Source organism: Diceros bicornis, chromosome 32 (genome assembly GCF_020826845.1).
Source record: "Diceros bicornis minor isolate mBicDic1 chromosome 32, mDicBic1.mat.cur, whole genome shotgun sequence".
NCBI classification, from domain to species: Eukaryota; Metazoa; Chordata; class Mammalia; order Perissodactyla; family Rhinocerotidae; genus Diceros; species Diceros bicornis.
The window spans coordinates 20,313,765-20,332,918 of NC_080771.1; the positions used below are offsets into that span (position 1 = coordinate 20,313,765).

Genomic DNA, 19,154 nt, shown 5'->3' on the forward strand with positions numbered 1-19,154 from the left:
TTTAACGGGAAACTGATCTACTTTGGGAAGGTTGAGGGAAGCTTTCCCCGAGAAAGTAACATTTGAATTGGGATCTGCAAGATGTTCGAGTGAATTGGGTAAAATTGGAGTGGGAATGTAGGGAGATACTGTTCTAGACAGAGGGAGCATGATGTGCAAAGGCCATATGGTAAGGGGGTTATGATGCATTTAAGAGAAGGAACTAATGTGGCTAGACAGTGGAGATAGAGATTGGGCACATTAAAGATTTTGTTTTTTATCCTAAGAACAATGGCACACCATTAATGAGTTTCAAACAGGGAAGTAATCTCATTTCATTTTCTCAAATGTATCATCTGTTGCATTTTTAAAAGATCCTTCTTTTTAAATACAGATTTTTGCATTCATTTAGCTAAAGATGATGTTGTATGTACTAAGACCCAGGCATGAAACTTGGTGATTGACTGGAAAGGGGAGCCTGAGGGAGAAATGGTCAAGGAAAATAATGATGCTGGCTAACCATATCCCAGAACTGTGCTAAGTATTAGCTCATTTAACTGAGGTGGATTTTATTAGCATCGTTCCCATTTTATAGGTGAGGGAACAAACTTGCCCAGAGTCAGTAGTGGAACTGAAATTTGAGCCCATGTACTCTAGACCCAGACTCTCGGCTGCTTCTGAGACCCAGATATTGGGTTTGAGTAGCTGAGTGTGTATGTTGTTCCCTGGGAGACAGTGGGAAAGCACTATATTTAGGCTCAAAGTAAAGAAAATCATGAGTTTGCTTTTTGACATTGATTTCAAGGTACCTTTAAAACGTCCAGGGGGCGATACTGAATAGACAGATATATGTGTTGTTCGGAGGAAGGCTCTGGACATTTGAAATTTTGATACGTCTTCTGAAATGCCCTCAAAAAGCACATCAATTGACCTACTTATGTGAAATAAATGAGAGAATCAGGAACTTGAAAAAACCAACAAACCACCTTCCCCGGATCCACCTCCAGAAACTGATTCAGCAGAAATAATGGGTGGTCTGGAGGCAAGGAATCTGGATTCTTTAAAAGTTCTCCAGGTGATTCTATCAGCTGTGTTTGGGAACCATTACTTGGTGATATCATGGAAGGCCATTGTGAAGAGCTAAATGTATCACTTTTAGAGAACATCTAAAAGAAAGGAACAAATTGGTGAGATGTGAATGAAAGAAGCAGGGCATTTTGAATTTAATTTCTGATGCTTGCCTCTATGGCAGTTAATCCATTCTTTTTTTTTTTTTTTGTAATTTTATTTATTTTTTCCCCCAAAGCCCCAGTAGATAGTTGTATGTCATAGCTGCACATCCTTCTAGTTGCTGTATGTGGGACGCAGCCTCAGCATGGCCAGAGAAGCGGTGCGTCAGTGCGCCCCCGGGATCTGAACCTCCGGCCGCCAGCAGCAGAGCGCGCACACTTAACCGCTAAGCCATGGGGCCGGCCCTAATCCATTCTTTCTTAATCTTACATTAGGATTCTGAATGACCTTCACTTTCCTGTTCTTTTGCTTTGCTTTTTAAATCACTTTCCCTGGTTTTTAATACTTAATTGTGCTTTGAAAAGCACAACACGTCTTGTTTGGCCCTAACCTAAGCCTAGGTATGTATGTGTGTTCCCATTTTAGAGACCGGAAATTAATAAGGGCTTGTATTTGTTGAGTGCTTACTATTAAACAGCTTAAATATGAAGTGACTTCCCCAAGGCTGCAGGGCCAAAGTGCAGCACTTCTACCCACCAGACCCTTAATTGCTATCCCAGATGTTCCAGGTTGATCACTAGGATCTCTGTTCTGGTATGGTCTTTGGGGATGGGAATCAGTGAGCCAGCCGGCACACCTCATGCTGAGCTTTGAGTCAGCCATGTTCCAAACTCCCAGAGTGCTGTGGAGGATAGCCCAGCTTGGGTTTCTCTCTGGGGATTATAAGGGAAGACCCAGCTCCCAAGGGTAAGGAGGAACCTGAGGAATGTAGCTCTTTCCAAAGAGCTTTCTGTAGAGAGGCAAAACCAACTCCCCTATAAACAACTGTTTTCTCCTCAACAACGTGAGGTTACCATATAACTTTTCTAGTCAGAAGGGAGAAAATCACAACATCTCATTCTGATTGCAAATCAAATACATGTTTACTATGGAAAAACTGTAAGGTAAGCAAAATGGAGGTCCACCACCCATCAAGTACCTTTGTCTTTTTTATTTATTTTTTTTTTTTGTGAGGAAGATCAGCCCTGAGCTAACATCCATGCTAATCCTCCTCTTTTTGCTGAGGAAGACCGGCTCTGAGCTAACATCTATTGCCAATCCTCCTCCTTTTTTTTCCCCCAAAGCCCCAGTAGATAGTTGTTATGTCATAGTTGCACATCCTTCTAGTTGCTGAACGTGGGACGCGGCCTCAGCATGGCCGGAGAAGCGGTGAGTAGGTGCGCGCCACGGATCAGAACACCCCCACCGCCAGTAGCGGAGAGTGCGCACTTAACCGCTAAGGGGGGGGGGGGGGGCGGCGGCAAGCACCTTTGTCTTTCAAATGAACATTTTCAATAGATCTTCCAGGTCCATTTCCCTACCTAAGTCTTTGTTGAAGGTGTCTGATCTGAGTGGGGAGAGGGCCCAAAGCCCATTGTTTCATTGCTCCACAGCTCGCCCTCCACACAGCCTGGCTTCCTTAACAAACCAGCCTCATCCTCTTCGGTGGGTTGGAGAAGGGCTCTGAGCTGAAGGCCTCAAATGCCCCATTGACTCCATCTGCAGGAAGATCCGGGTGCAGGGTGAACGGTGCGTAAATGGGGGCCGTCTGCCAGGTGTAGCCGCACTCCGCCAGGGTCATGCTGTCGTCCAGGTCGTCTTTGTAAAGCCGGGGGTGCGCCGGTGGCTGCTTCAGAATGCCTTCCACCAAGTGCTTCAGCTCCAGCACGGTGCTCGACTCCTTAGCGTCCCGAAGATGGTGACGAATCATCACAAACATCTCCACAGCGACAGGTCTGCTTGCTGTGCTCTCGGCTTGCTTTCGGGAAGAAAAATCTGGCTCCTCTAACGGCGCCAAGTGGCTGTGGCATTGCAGGGAGGGTGGAGTGCGTTGGGTGCTTCATTTCGCGGCATGCGGCGGGGCGGCTCCCTTGTCAATCAAACAGCCTCTAGCGCCCTTGGTATCCCGGGATGCCTCGCGGGCTCCCTGTGCTGCCGCCCCGTTGATGTTTGCGGATCAGGGTCTGCTCGTCTGCTGCCCTCTTGGGCTTCTTGAGCCTGGGAGATTATTGGTCCTAGGCAGAGCTAGTCCACCTTCCTGGTGCCGAGGCTCAGCTCCCTTTTTTTTTTTTTTACAAGTATAAAAATATTAATGTTTTATGTTATAATTGTCACGCTCAGGCTGTAAACTATAAATGGCTGTTGTGTGACCTTTTTTGCCCCTCAGCGGAGCAGTGTTTTTCCTTGATAGGTTTTTTTTTTTCACTACACTTAAGGCTATAGATTAGACATTTGAGCGACTGTAGCACACTTAAGTATTCTGTTGAAAGTTAAGTTATTAAGCTTTTATTTATTTATTTATTTTACTATGTAAGCAAACATTAATGAACGTCCTTGCAGGTATGGTTTTTGTCCCATCTGGGATAATTTCCTAGAACAATTGCTGGGTCAGAGGGCTTTTTTAAGGCTTCTTAATTGCCGAAAAGATTGTGCCAATTTACGTTCCCCCGCCTTCTAACAATATATAGCAGCACCCATTTCCCAAGTATTCCGCAACACTTGTTTTTTTAATTTGTATTTCTTAGTAAGTGAACTTTTTTCTATATGTAGTTTTAGTCAGGAAAATTCCAGAATCTTCTTTCAAGACAATTCCACATACTTTCCCCTTATACCTTCTTATCGCAGTCCCTTAACAGAAGGTAGTGATAGCTGTAAAAACAAGTTTGTTTCCTTTCTGAGCTAGATATGTCCCTACTGTTTCTCCCCCATCTCCCACAAGCTGTCTTTTGGCCACAACACTTTGAAACTGATATTACTTTTCCCTTCTAGTCAAAATGCCTGAAGATCAGAAGGGAAACTGGCAAGATTGATCATTTGAAGGACATTTTATCCCCAGAGAGATGGGTGGTTTATTTTGCCAGTACATCCAGTAAGGTTGGACACTGGGATTACATAGTATGTCCATGTCATGGCTAAGAAGACAAGCTCCTGACCTTCAGAGGTGTTCCCTTGGGAGTTTGGAGGTGTCTAGGCAATTCTAACCTAAAAGCAGGCCTGGAATGAGTTCTCAGCCCAGTATCCATCAGTTCTTATATGTCTATTTAAAAAGCTTTCTTATTTCAACAGCTCCAGCACCCCAGGGACTCAACTCTTCTTGCCCAAGTTTTATAGTGGTGCCATTTCAGGGTCTGAGGGCAGGCTTGGCCGGATGGTCTTTAGGGAGGAGCTTTGAGAACAGGGCAGGGACTTCTGGTTCCATTGGATGTCTTTCTATCTAGGGCAGCTACACAGAGCTCTGATTTTTTTTTTTTTTTTTTTTTTAATTTCTCTAGAAGCTGTCGCAAGTTACTAACTCATCTTCAACAATGTTCTAGAAATTGTGTATTTAGGGTCAATGCTGAAAGCTATCAATTTATATTGGTATGGCACTTACCTACCTCTTCATCAGGTTCATTGGCTTTGTGATGCAGAATCTCTGTGGGTGAAACTGAGTGTAAAGCAGTCAGATGACTTTGTTTAAGGGCCCAGTGGGTGTGGAGGTATAAGCTATGTTTAGGTCTCTGTTTTCCAGCCTTAAGATCTGAACTGTTGCCCTATGTGCTCATCAGTGCTCACCAACTTGCCCCAGAAAGAATTTGATACAAGCCCATTCATGCCCCCATGACTTGGCCCAGATTTGTGGCCTTGTAGAGCTAGGCTGCAGTCAGGAACAGGAATCAGCTTACTTCACTAGCTGTTAGAAGGCGATGTAGAAGGGGGATGAGTGATGATGAGACTTGGTTTCAGATCAGTTTCATTTTGAAACCAGTAGTACAGCCAGGAAGCATCTGGGAGGAAGTTGTAATGATCTGTCCCAGGGCTTACCGTTCACCAGCCTCTCTGTGACTCATGGCTTGCAAAGAAAACTGCTCATGTTCCTGCAGGTGCCTCGGCAAGTTTCCCTGGGCAGGTCAGCTTGTCTGTGAGATCTCCATCCTCTGCCTGCCCCCCCCTCACCCCCCTACCCCCTCACCCCTGCCCCAGTAATCACAGAGCACCCCTACAAAACAGTTTTCTCCAAATGCAGGCTAAGCCAGCTCCCTTGTATGCTCTTTGGTCCTATGTATTTCTTTCTCCCTTTGGTGCTTCATCCCTCAGGTAAAGCATTTGTAGCTAATCCCTTATCCACTTTGAAGGATTGTTTCTCTGTGGTGTAGAGAGAGGCCCAGACTTGGAGTCAGAAACCTAGGTTAATTGTGAGTAGGCTAAAGTTACCTTTTAACGAGGGCTTACTGTGAGCCAGACACAGTGCTTAGTGCTGTGCCAACATTATCCCGTTTAATCAACCCCAGTAACCTTATGAAGGTTAGGTAGGTATTATTTCCATTTTCCAGACAAGGAAGTAGCTGTCTCATTCTCACACAATATGGATTTGAACCCAAGTCTTTCGGACTCCAAATCCTGTGTTCTTCATTGCTTTTCTGCTTTAGGACTTGAAATCTGGTCCTGCTGCTTCCCAGTTGTGGGCCTCGTATCCTTTATTTACTTTATACTTAGGTATTTTACTTACCTCTCTGAAGCTGCTTCCTGTGCCGCTTCAACCCCTGGCTGCCTCTTGTTTCCTGAGTTGTCAGAATGGGGGCAGTAGTATCCACCTTGCAGGTTATTTTTTGAGGATCTGGGTGGGAAAACACTTAGCTGGGTGTCTCGGGGAGAGTGGGTCTTGGAAGCTTATTTCTGCCTACCTGACTCACGCCCTTTGGTGTGTGCTGCATCCAGCTGAATGCGGGTTAGAACTGATGAGGTCAGGCCCTGTGGTGCAACTGGGATATGCAGCCTGAGTGGAGGCACGTATACTTGGAGTATGTGACTACTGACTTCTTGGTTGTTGGCACTGTCCCCTCTGAGAATAGGTGGACAGCCCTGATACCATGCTACAAATGTTTGGAACCATGTAATAATGGAAATGTGCCAGCAAATGGGGTAGTGAAGTGTGTTGTACATTCCTAGGGAGGAGATTTTGTAGACAGCAGGAAGAGAGTTTCTGGGTTCCTGGCAGCTTTTCGAGTTTGGGGGATTAAGGCTTCTGAGTAATAGGGGAGTCAGTCCATTAGCCTCCTGCTGGGTAACCTGGTAGGACAGGATTGGAGAGCTCATTGCGAGTCTCTCATTAAGGGAAATAGCTGACTTACCTGGCCAGCCCTCTGCTAGCTGAAGACTTTCCCTTAGGAACAAGGCTGTTTTAAGAATGGGAAAAGTGACTTAATTTTTTATGAGTGTTTGAATAGCTAATGCATTCATGTGGGTCAGAATTTAGAAGAGCATATAGTAAAAAGTCTCATCCTTGTTCCCTAGCTGCTGGTGTCTCCGCACATAAGCCCAGTTTTCTGGATCACCTTCCAATGGTATTTTTCAAATACAATTAAAAATACAGTAGGGGGGCAGGTGAAATAGGTGAAGGGGATTAAGAGCTACAAACCTCCAGTTATAAAATAAATAAGTCATGGTGATGTAATGTACAGCATGGGGAATATAGTCTATAACATTGTAATAACTTTGTATGGTGACAGATGGTAACTAGACTTATTGTGGTGATCATTTCATAATGTATATAAATATATCGAATCACTATGATATGTGCCTGAAACTAATAGGATATTTTATGTCAATTATACTACAATAAAAATAAGTACAAATGTTAGCATATTAGGATAGACTACATTGCTCTATATCATTTTATTTGATTAGCAGTATGTCTTGGAGATCTTTCCATATCAATACGTATGAGCTTCCTCATCTTTTACAGGTTTTTTATGGCTGTATACTGTTCTCTTGTGTAGATGGTATCATAAAACAATCTCTTAATGATGGACATTCAGGTTGTATGGACTTTTGCGGTTACAATCAATGCATTGTTGATCAGTTTGGTAGATAGCTGAGGAGAGGTTATTTTGGACAGGAGGCAGTATCCTATAAGAATTTAAAGGTACTTGAGGATAGAAACTTTCATTCCCTGATGCATACCTAGTGATCTAGAAGATGTTGGGCACATAGGAAACACTCAGCTAGTTCTCGAATGAATGCTATGTTGAAGAACCTGGCTTTAGAATCTGACCACCCTGGATTCTCATACTAATTCCAGTTACCAGCTGTGTGGCCTTGGGCAAGTCATCTCACCTCTGAACCCCAGTTTCCTCATGTGATATGAGTCTCTGTAAACTTATGGGGTTTACAAATTTGTGTTTTGGGGTTTTATCTTATTTGATATTGAAGATGGCTCTGTGAAGTCTAATTTCTATCTTCCAAATGAGAAAATCTAAATTCCTAATAAGTTAATTCAAGTTCCGTATCAGCATCTTGATGTTTCCAGCTAACAGAATTTTGAGGGACCTTTGCATGCATCCTTAACACAGCTTTAAGCAGAGCTGAATCACCTAGTGTATTTAGGTATTCCCTTTAAGCTTTTCTTATTACGTTGAGGAGAAAGTGTGTTTGGTCCTACGACTCTTGAATACCTCTTTAATAACATGCTTCTCTCCTTTCAAGCTAAGGGAAGGCAGGCCTCAGGCTCAAATCTGCAGCAAACAATTGATTCTGGGGCCCAGAGAATTCAAGTGACTTACCCAGGATTACCCGGCAAGTTAATGTCAACGCCTGCGTAAGAAGGGGGTCTCTGTCTCCATTATTAACAGCAGACCCTGCCATAAGGCATCCTGTTTGTCAATCCTTTGCATTTATTCTCATTGAATCCTCACAACAACCCTATAAGAGAGGTACTATTATATCCCCAAGTCTAGTGCTTTTCTCCAAATATCACACTGCCTCATGAGCATCTGAAAATCAATCTCTGCTGTTCAGTAGGTAGAGAAGGAGAATAGGTCATGGGAGGTGGGGAGGAGGTAAGACAACAAACTCTTGGGTATATCAGAAAGACTGTATAACCATGGTGGTTAAGAAAATGACTCAGGCTCTGGACGGGTCTGGGTACCACTTCTAGCTCTTCCATTTCCTAGCTATGTAGCTTGAGTGAATTTGTTTAACCTCTCAGTTTCCCAATCTAGACAATGGGCCTTAAAATCTACTTCATAGGGTGCTTGGTGAAGATTAAATGAGAAAGTATATAAATGTTAGTGGTTAATGGTAATTCATGAGGAAAGGGATTCCTGACTCTTTTTTTTTTTTTTTTAAAGATTTTATTTATTTTTTTTCCCCCAAAGCCCCAGTAGATAGTTGTACGTCACAGCTGCACATCCTTCTAGTTGCTGTATGTGGGACGCGGCCTCAGCATGGCCGGAGAAGCGGTGCGTTTGTGCGCACCCGGGATCTGAACCCGGGCTGCCAGCAGCGGAGCGCGCGCACTTAACCGCTAAGCCACGGGGCCGGCCCGGGATTCCTGACTCTTGAGATTGATGCCCGTTGTAATGTTTGCTAGGACTGCCGTAAGAAAGTTAAATGGACTGAGGGGCTTAAACAACAACAATTTATTTTCTCACGATTCTGGAGGCTAGAAGTCCAAGATCAAGGTGTCAGCAGGGTTGGTTTCTTTCAAGGTCACTGTCTTTAGCTTGTAGATGGCTGTCTTCTCCCTGTGTCTTTACAGTCTTCCCTCTGTAACTATCTGTGTCCAAATTTCTTCCTCTTATAAGGACACTGGTCATATTGGATTAGGGCCCACTCTAATGACCTCATTTTAACTTAATCACCTCTTTAAAGGCCCTGCCTCCAAATACAGTCACATTCTGAGGTACTAGGGATTAGGACTTAAACATATGAGTTTGAGGGGTACACAATTCATGTTAAGAGAAAACTTGGACCTACAGAAAAATATAGAAGGTAAGTTACTGGTAACCCCAATCATTGGAAAGGTTCATTTCCTTCCAGTCTTTTTTTTCTGTGCATAGTTACATATACTATATATGCAGTTCTACATTCTGCTTACTTTGGTTTACTTCATAGCATGAGAACTTCCCTAGATAATTTAAAAACTCTACTATAAATATCATTTTGCATAGCTGGATAAGTAATCTACGGAGTGAGTACTACCCCAAAGATTATTTAACTTCCGCCCTATATTAAGATGATTGAGGGCCGGCCCTGTGGCTTAGTGGTTAAGTGCACGCGCTCCGCTACTGGCGGCCCGGGTTCGGATCCCGGGCGCGCACCAACGCACTGCTTCTCTGGCCATGCTGAGGCCACGTCCCACATACAGCAACTAGAAGGATGTGCAGCTGTGACATACAACTATCTACTGGGGCTTTGGGGGGGATAAAAAAAAGGAGGAGGATTGGCAATAATGTTAGCTCAGAGCCGGTCTTCCTCAGCAAAAAGAGGAGGATTAGCACGGATGTTAGCTCAGGGCTGATCTTCCTCAGAAAAAAAAAAAAAAAAAAGATGATTTAACCTTTGCCATGTATCATTCTCCGTCTTTTCAGCCCTGAGGCAAAGTGAGATTCCTCAGATGAGACTACAAAGCTGTGTGCTAGAGGTAAAGAGCAAGGTCACCCTAGGGATCTCGCTGCCCCGGGAACCCCTGGAGCTGAATCAGGCCTAGATCCCTCTTTCCCTTCCTCTCACTGGCTGAGCATGTCACAGCCCACAACTCCTCAGTGGAGATGTCGTCAAGGAAGCAGGCTGGTTTCCAAGCAATCTTCTCGTTCTCATGGGCACATTCCAGCCTTCCCACAAAGGATCCTGCCTCTATGTGTGTGCTTGTAGGCTCTGGGGAGCTGAAGGCAGCTCTGCGTGCTTTTAAGGCCCCTCTGCCCACTTCCATTCACTAACCCCTCTCCCCGAAAAATGGCCAGTGTCTTAACTTCTTTCACCTAGGTTAGTTTTTCCTCTCTTATATCTGGCTTCTATTATTCAACCTTACGTTTGTAAAATTCATCCATGTTGTTGCATGTCCTTGTAGTTGATTCAGCTCGTTGTGTGACTATACCATGATGTTTCTATTCATTCTCCCTTGATGGACTTTTGGACTGTTTCCAGTTTTTAGCTGTTACAAATAGTGCTGCTGTAAACATTATAATGCTGTCTTTTGCTGAATGTGTTTTTGTTGAGTCTATACCTCAGAATAGAATTGCTGGGTCTTGGGGAATGTGTACATTTAGTTTCAGTCAAGACTGCCAAACAGTTTTCCAAAGTGACTGTCTCATTGTACCCTCCCACCTCATACTTCCTTTTTTTTTTTTTATTGAGATAAAATGTGTATAATATAAAATTTACCCTTTTAACCATTTTAAAAGAAACAATTCAGTGGTGTTAAGTAAATTCACAATGTTGTGCAACCATCACCATTATCCATCTCCAGAACTTTTTCATCATCCCAAACAGAAACTCTGTATCTATTAAACAATAACTCCCCATTTCCCCCTCCCTCCAGCCCCTGATAGCCTCTATTCTACTTTCTATCTCCATAAATTTGACTATTCTAGGTACCTCACGTAAGCAGAAGCATACAGTATTTGTCCTTTTATGACTGGCTTATTTCACTTAGAATAATGTTTTCAGGGGCCGGCCCGTGGCTTAGGGGTTAAGTGCACGTGCTCCACTACTGACGGCCCGGGGTTGGATCCCCGCGACGCACGGCTTCTCCGGCCGTGCTGAGGCAGCGTCCCACATACAGCAACTAGAAGGATGTGCAACTATGACATAACAACTATCTACTGGGGCTTTGGGGAGAAAAAGGGAAAAAAAGGAGGAGGATTGGCAATAGATGTTAGCTCAGAGCCGGTCTTTCTCAGCAAAAAGAGGAGGATTAGCATGGATGTTAGCTCAGGGCCGCTCTTCCTCACAAAAAAAAAAAAAACGATGTTAGCTCAGGGCTGATCTTCCTCACAAAAAAAAAAAAAGAATAATGTTTTCAGGGTTTATCCATGGTGTAGCATGTATCAGAACTTTATTCCTTTTAAAGGCTGAACGATATTCCATTGTGTGTGTATACCACATTTTGTTTATCTGTTTATCTCTTGATGGACACTGGGGTTGTTTCCATCTTTTGGCTGTTCTGAGTAATGATGCTATGAAAATCTGTGTACAGGTGTCTGAGTTCCTGCTTTCAATTCTTTTGGGTACACACCTAGAAGGGGAATTGCTGGGTCAGATGGTAATTCTGTTTACCTTTTGAGGAACCACCAAACTGTTTTTCACAGCGGCTGCACCATTTCACGTTCCCAATGCAGGAGAGTTTCAATTTCTTCACATTTCCTGTCAACACTTATTTTCCTTTTTTTTTTGTTTTTTTTTGTGAGGAAGATCAGCCCTGAGCTAACATCCATGCTAATCCTCCTCTTGCTGAGGAAGACCAGCTCTGAGCTAACATCTATTGCCAATCCTCCTCCTTTTTTTTTCCCCAAAGCCCCAGTAGATAGTTGTATGTCATAGTTGCACATCCTTCTAGTTGCCGTATGTGGGACACGGCCTCAGCATGGCGGAGAAGCGGTGCATCAGTGTGCGCCCGGGATCCGAACCTGGGCCGCCAGTAGTGGAGCACGTGCACTTAACCGCTAAGCCACGGAGCCGGCCCCTCCTTTTTTTTTTATAACCATCCTAGTGGCTGCGAAGTGGTATCTCATGATTGTGATTTGCATTTCCCTAATGACTAATGATATTAAGCATCTTTTCATATGCTTATTGGCCATTTGTGTAACTTCTTTGAAGAAGTGTCTTTTCAAGTCCTTTGCCTGTTTTTTTTCTTTTAGATAGGGTTGGTTGTTTATTGTTGTTGAGTTTTAGGAGTTCTTGATATATTCTGGATATTACTCCTTTGGAATTATTCTTTTTAATATTATATACTGTTTGAATACTTTATCATGTTCACATTACTTTTGTAGTTAAAAAACTCATCTGTTATTCTTATTTTAAGGAAGGATTATTTTTGAACTACAACAGTAATAATCTGAGACTAAAGGACAATTTTAGAGGAGAATCTGAGACGAAAGGACAGTTGAGAGACCTCACGCTGACCTTTACGTGGCACAGCAGTGTCCCTGTGTCCTTGTTGTGCTATGTGGTCTGATGAGCTCTGGTCTGGGCCAGCATTAGGGGAACCACAGGACCAGAGCATGGTGCAGATGGGCCCAGGTGTGGCCCCTGACAGGTTCCCTGATTTCATGCTCTGGCCACAAGGAAGGGCGGGTAAGAATATTGGTTGTGAGTCCTCTCTAGCATATGCTTTGGAGTCCGGCCAACCTGACTTCTGAACTTCAGTTTCTCATCTTTGAAAAGGAGCTAATACCTGCCTTGGTAGGGTAGTTGTAAGGATGAAATGGGCCCAGTCTCGGGCTTGGTAAATGGTAATTATTAACTTCGAGTGCTTGTTTAAAGGATCAAGCAGGGGAGGTTCAGAAGGCGCATAACAAACTGAAACAACCGGAGGTGGTCCAGAGTGATCTGTGTGGGCGATGGCATAGCAGGATGCATATTGCATGTAGATAGACTCGTGGTCTTCAAAAATACTGAAAATCTTCTGCCTCCAGCTGTGACCTTTGGTCAACCCTACGTCTCGTGAGGCCACCTAGGGCTAATGTTGCTGAGTGTCTATGATCTTGGTTCTTTGACTTCATGAACAAAGAAAGGCGTTTGGCCCACAAACTGACCACGGAGTGTTCCTCCCTCTCAAGACCAAACTTGGAAGCCCCATCTGAAACTCATATTTGGTCACACTGCTGGTCAGGAAGTAAGCCAAGTCTCCTTCTGCAGTGGTTTGGAACAGTACTTGATCTAGTCAAGGGGCTATTGTCAGGTCTTGTTTCCCCTGGGAAAGCTTCCAGAAGCCCCCTTCTTCCTAATACTCTCTTTCTCCCTTCCCCACAATAGTTTTCCTGGGCTGCCCTGGCCAAGAGTCGGCCCTACTTAGCGCTGAGGACGACTTCACTGTGCTGAACGGCGGAGCAGTTCAGGTAAGACACCTTGTTCACCTGTAGGACGGAAGAAAGACATTCTCCGTGCATGCCCAACTTGCTGCTGGCTAGGAGTCTGAGGTTGCTGTGGCTGTTATGAGCCCCATTACCCCTTCAGAGGAGGCAGTGTTAGCCCTCAGTTGCCCACACCTGTGGGCATGGGTATTGATCTAAGCAGGATAATGCTGGCAGCTACCCACTAGAGGCACCAGAGAGTCAGGCCAGAGGGGCAGAGAGCTGCCTTGTGAGTAATGGTCCAGCCCCTTTGTCCCTTGATTGCCTGTCTCACTTTCCTTTTCCCCCCGCATATCATCTGGGTGAACCTCAAGTGAAGGCAATTCCAGGACTACCAATCCCATGAGCCTCTGGGAAGATGGACCTGAGGCACTTGCCCATACATCTTTGTTTCTTTTAATTTAATTTTTTGAATAACTAATACATCCATATGGTTCAAAAATAAAAAGTATTTAAAAGTTATGCAATGAATACTCAATCTCCCTTTATCTCCATCTGCCTAATGCCCTCTCCACCCCTCCAAGAGAAGACACAGAGAACCACTGTTAGCAGTTTCTTTGCTTCCAGAGTTTGTTTATATATGTTTTTTATATGTTTAACATGTTATATATTTATGTTATATATCTGTTATAGTTTACATATTTATTATAATTACATACAGATATAAAAATAGACACTTTCCTCCTCTCTTTTATACAAAAGCTAACATTACTATTCACATGTCTGCACCTTCTTTTCACACTTAACACTATATCAGTACAATGCCTACCCCCGTCCCACAGATAACCATTGTTATTAGTTTCTTCTGTATGACCCCAGACTTCATCTATGTCTAAGAAAATATACATAGTCTTATATACATAATCTTAAGAAAATATAGTCTTATTTTCTTACCCTTTTACACAAAAGATAGAACAGTGCCTGACACATATTAAGTACTATGTAAGTGTTGCTTAAATAAAATACTAAACTAGATTAAGCTGTTCCATACTTGGTTCTTTTCATTTAACAGTATATTTCAAAGATCTTCTCATGTCAGCACAGAGGGCTTCCTCATTCCTCATTTTTAGAGCTGCATGGTATTCCACTAGATGAATGTACTGTAGTGTATTTAATTGATTCTCCTCCATAGGTGAACTTATAGACTATTCCAAGTTTTCTTTTGCAATAGACTCCTCCAGGTCTCTCTCCTCACCCTTAACTCCTGTAGGTGAGAGGATGTTGGGTGTGTGCCAGCTCTTTGCACATCTGGGTTAAGGGGTCTTCTCTCCTTGCAGGAAAGGAAGGCACTGAAGATCTCCCCATCCAAACGGATCTTACGAAGACGCAAAAGAGAATGGGTGGTCCCGCCGATATCTGTCCCTGAGAATGGCAAGGGTCCCTTCCCCCAGAAGCTGAATCAGGTATATGATGGTGTCTTCTCCCTGGGAGTCACTGGTGGCTGCGAGACCCTCATCCAAAGGCCTGAATATGAGGTTTCTTGCTGCTGAACATTGGGGCCTGCAGAGGAAAGCCTCTATCATGGGAGCAGATTCTGATAAGGCAGTGCCTCTCCACCCCTCCCCATGGAGGGTCCTTTGCTGCAATTGTGAGATGTTTGTCACTTTGTCAACTGCCATTTTCTTTTCCTTCCAGCTCAAATCTAATAAGGACAGAGGCACCAAGATTTTCTACAGCATCACGGGGCCTGGGGCAGATAGCCCCCCTGAGGGTGTCTTCTCCATAGAGAAGGAGACAGGCTGGTTGTTGTTGAATAAGCCACTGGACCGGGAGAAGATTGCCAAGTATGAGGCAAGTAACGTTTAGGATCCAACGAGAAGTATGGCCCCAGGGCCTGGTGGGGAGGGTAGCTCCAGGCTGACCACAGACCTGTGTTCCCACAGCTCTTTGGCCACGCTGTGTCGGAGAATGGTGCCTCAGTGGAAGATCCCATGAACATCTCCATCATTGTGACAGACCAGAACGACCACAAGCCCAAGTTCACCCAGGATGTCTTCAGAGGGAGCGTCTTGGAGGGAGTACTGCCTGGTAAGAGGACTAGGGAGAGGAGAGCTATGGGTCTGCTGGTCCCAGACCTGACCTTAGATCAACTTCTGGAACCTTCTGGAGGTCAGCCCAGACCCTTAAAGGCTGGAAGAACCCTCCACACCTGATTTCCTTGGCTGTGCATCAGATCATCTGGGATCATCTTAAAAATCTAGACTCTCCCACTCTATCCAAAATCTCTGAATAATAATGATCCTGGAGTAGAGCTCTGGAATCTGAATATTTGAAAATTTCCCAGAGGCTTCAGACGATCAGCCGGGTTTGGGAACCACTTGCTTTGGAGCTGCAAAGACCTAGATTTGAATCTTGATTTTGCCTCTTTACCTGATGTGAACCTGGGTACGTTCTTGACCTCTGAGCCTCAATCTTCATGTCTGAAAATGGGAATAATATCAACCTTAAAGAATTGTAAAGATTAGAACTAACACATGCACGCTGCATGTAATACAAAGCACCTATGCGAGGTTTTTCTGTGAGAGGCAGCTACAAGGAAAGCAGCAAAGGCTGGGAGATGTTAGAACATGGTTTATGGTGAGCAGATAATAAATTGCCAGAGCTGGAAAAGAGGGTGGGAGGGGGCTGGCAGAAGACCAGGGAAACAGGTACATATTAATGACCTCAAAGACAGGTGCTGGTGGGGAGGGGTCCTTCCTCTCTGAGTTGTGGAGAATTACATGGAAGACAGAGAAGTATGAATTGGTTTCTGCCAATAACAGAAATTTCCAAAAGAAAAACAGTACCTTAAACAAGATAGAACCTTTTTTTCATTATATTAGGAAGCCTAGAGGTGGTCAATCCAGGCTGAGATAGTGCTTTAAGATATTGGAGACCTAGGCTCTTTCTATCTCATTGCTCTGCTCTTTTGGTTTCATTCCCAAGATTACTTCACGGTTGGTGCTGGAGCTCCAGCTGTTACGTCTGGAAGGAGAAAAAGGGTGGGAGGAATAAACCCCGTACTCGGAAAAACACTTCCCCAAAGTTGTGTATCCCATTCGTCAGAATTTAGTTTCAGGGCTAAAATAGTCTTTCCCATCCATGTGAGCCTGTGCCTAGCCTAAAATGATTGAGGTTGATGTTTCTAAGAAAGAAGAGGAGGAGAATGGAAAATAGGCACAAATTAGCAATCTCTGCCACAAAGTGGAAGATGGGTCCAAGCTGATGAGCAGTGTAGAGCCTCTCAGAGTTCCAGAAGTGGGTAAGGCTGAAATTGGAGCTGGGAGAGAAGGGTGCTCACTCATCCCTTTTCCCCTCCAGGTACTTCTGTGATGCAGGTGACAGCCACAGATGAGGACGATGCCATCAACACCTACAATGGGGTGGTTGCTTACTCCATCCATAGCCAAGAGCCAAAGGACCCACACGACCTCATGTTCACTGTCCACCGGAGCACAGGCACCATCAGTGTCATCTCCAGTGGCCTAGACCGGGAGGTGAGTGGTCCTTAGTGAAGTGCTGCCTACCCAGGCTTGCCCAGGCTGCGGCCTGACACTCAGAGCGAAAGCCCTCATCTCTGTTCTCAAGACCCAAGGCAGAGCAGTGAGGACCAAGTCAGCTGGGAATGGCTGCTGCTATGTTCCCATGTTGATGTCCCACAGCTCCTTTGAGCCAATGGCACACTGCCAAACAATCTCGTTAAGGCTGAGGAGGCAGCTGTGAAATGCAGACGTTTGATATTTTCTGTAGGTTTTCTCATTTCCTTTTGGAATGGCTCACTTAGCATGCACATTGCCCAGATTTGTCCCTTGTGTGCCACAAAGTAGAATTAGCTCCATGGATATTGGAGTTGCCTCCTGTTTCCTAATTAATACCTTTGCCCAAATCCTGGCTCAAAGCTCCCATTCTGCGTCAGCCCAGGGTCAGGGGGCTTCACTCCCAACAGGCCCAGGGGAACTGTTTGGATCCTCAGTTCCCTTCCCCCTCCACTCTGCTTCTGTTCTTCCTGGTGGTGGGTGACCGGTGGGTCAAGAGAACATTGTGAGAGGGAGAAACATTCCCCTTCCCTCCACGTACACCTAAGGCTGTACCTCTGGGAGCCCATGCTGAGGGACCCCTCAGACTGAACTCACAGTGGCCTTTCACTTTTCTTTTTTCTCCCCAGAGGGTCCCTGAGTACACACTGACCATCCAGGCCACAGACATGGACGGGGATGGCTCCACCACCACGGCAGTGGCCATAGTAGAGATCCTCGATGCCAATGACAATGCTCCCGTGTTTGATCCCCAGAAGGTAATGCCCCTTCCTTTTGTCTTCTCCCTCATCTGATGATGAAGGACTAAGGTTTTCCTTTCTAATGAAACTCCGGAACCAGCCCACATTGCTTCAAGTCCCGGTCCCAAACTACCTGACCTCTCTGTGCCCCATTTCCTGATCTGTGAAATGGAGATGATGATAGCTGCTGCGTTGTTCTGAGTTTTAAATGAAATAATCTATGTATAGTTCTCAATACAATCCCCAGTACATAATAAGTGCTGAATATGAAAATCTTTCTTGACATGAAAACTTCTAATTTGCCTCGCACCTGTACGTGCCCACCTTCTCCCAATGAATGCTTGTATACCTCCAGTAACAGAGGACTCAGTGCCAATCAAGAGGACACCCACCCCGCTTCCATCTTTAGATAACTCTGGCTACTCAACATTATTTAAGCCTGATTAAACATTTATTATGAGTGGCTGCCAGTCTTTGCCACCTGTTCCAGAACTCCCAAAAAAGTTCCTGGTTAGTGCCCCAGAGCAATCAGGCACCTAGCTCTTCCTGCCACCTTCCTTATGGCTTTCTATTCTCAGCTAGATAGGTGATGGGGGTTTGGGCACCCAGACCAGTGAGGTTCCTGGAGCAGTAGGCCCCTGGGTGTAGGGAAAGCAGGCCCAAGATTGCTGTGGTCTGTCCCAGCAGCTGTGACGCTGACTCTCAGGACATTCTGCTTCTGGGTGTTAAGTGGGTTGAGTGTTCCCGGAAAGGGTGAGCGGCATGGGGCTCCCCTGGAGTTGAATGGAGGATTCACAGCCGGTAAAGAATAGAACAATCTTGGGCCGGCCCCGTGGCTTAGCGGTTAAGTGCGCGCGCTCCGCTACTGGCGGCCGGGATTCGGATCCCAGGCGCACACCGACACACTGCTTCTCCGGCCATGCTGAGGCCACATCCCACATACAGCAACTAGAAGGATGTGCAACTATGACATACAACTGTCTACTGGGGCTTTGGGGGAAAAAAAAGGAGGAGGATTGGCAATAGATGGTAGCTCAGAGCCGGTCTTCCTCAGCAAAAAGAGGAGGATTAGCATGGATGTTAGCTCAGGGCTGATCTTCCTCACAAAATAAATAAATAAATAAATAAATAAATAAAACTGTTTTTAAAAAAAAAGAAAAGAACAATCTCTTAGGGTGGTCAGTCTCTCCACTCTGACTGTGCTGTGCTTCCCACACCGACAGTACGAGGCCCACGTGCCTGAGAATGCGGTGGGCCACGAGGTGCAGAGGCTGACGGTGACGGATCTGGACGCCCCCAAGTCACCAGCATGGCGCGCCACCTACCGCATCTTGGAAGGTGACGATGGGGACCATTTTACCATCGTCACCCACCCTGAGAGCAACCAGGGTATCCTGACAACCAGGAAGGTGAGTCAGTTTGGGCTTTAGATAAGGGCCATACCTGGGGCTGTCAGGTCTGCAGCCTCCAGGACAAGAAGGTACCACCTGCCATGGGACACGTAGCTTGGACTATTCACCAGGGTGTGCACTGGACCAATGGCTTCCAACACTTTCCCATCCCTCTTGTGTTGGGGAATTCCTTTGTTTACACTAAATCTTACCCCGGGACCCAATTCATGAAACAGATAAGAGTCACTGATCTAATTGAAGCACATCAGTGGAGCCCCTCCTTCCAGATCCCCATGTCCAGTGGCTGGCCCCAGTCAATCAGTCTTCTCATACAGAGAGTCTCTGTTTTATTGGAATTCTTACTAATTTTGCATTTATAATTTTAATTTTGCATTAATAATACATACTTAGGTGTTTGGATAGTAA

General features: G+C 45.0%; 1 protein-coding gene across 1 annotated transcript in view; it reads left to right on the plus strand.

Moving 5' to 3' along the window:
* The window catches only part of CDH3 (cadherin 3), a 44,020-nt gene that overhangs the window by 12,163 nt on the left and 12,703 nt on the right, over positions 1-19,154 (plus strand). Inside the window, 7 exon segments of the mRNA XM_058528123.1 lie at positions 12,985-13,067; positions 14,360-14,485; positions 14,718-14,873; positions 14,966-15,110; positions 16,383-16,558; positions 17,227-17,355; positions 18,561-18,746. Of these exon segments, the coding sequence (XP_058384106.1) occupies positions 12,985-13,067; positions 14,360-14,485; positions 14,718-14,873; positions 14,966-15,110; positions 16,383-16,558; positions 17,227-17,355; positions 18,561-18,746 (1,001 nt within the window).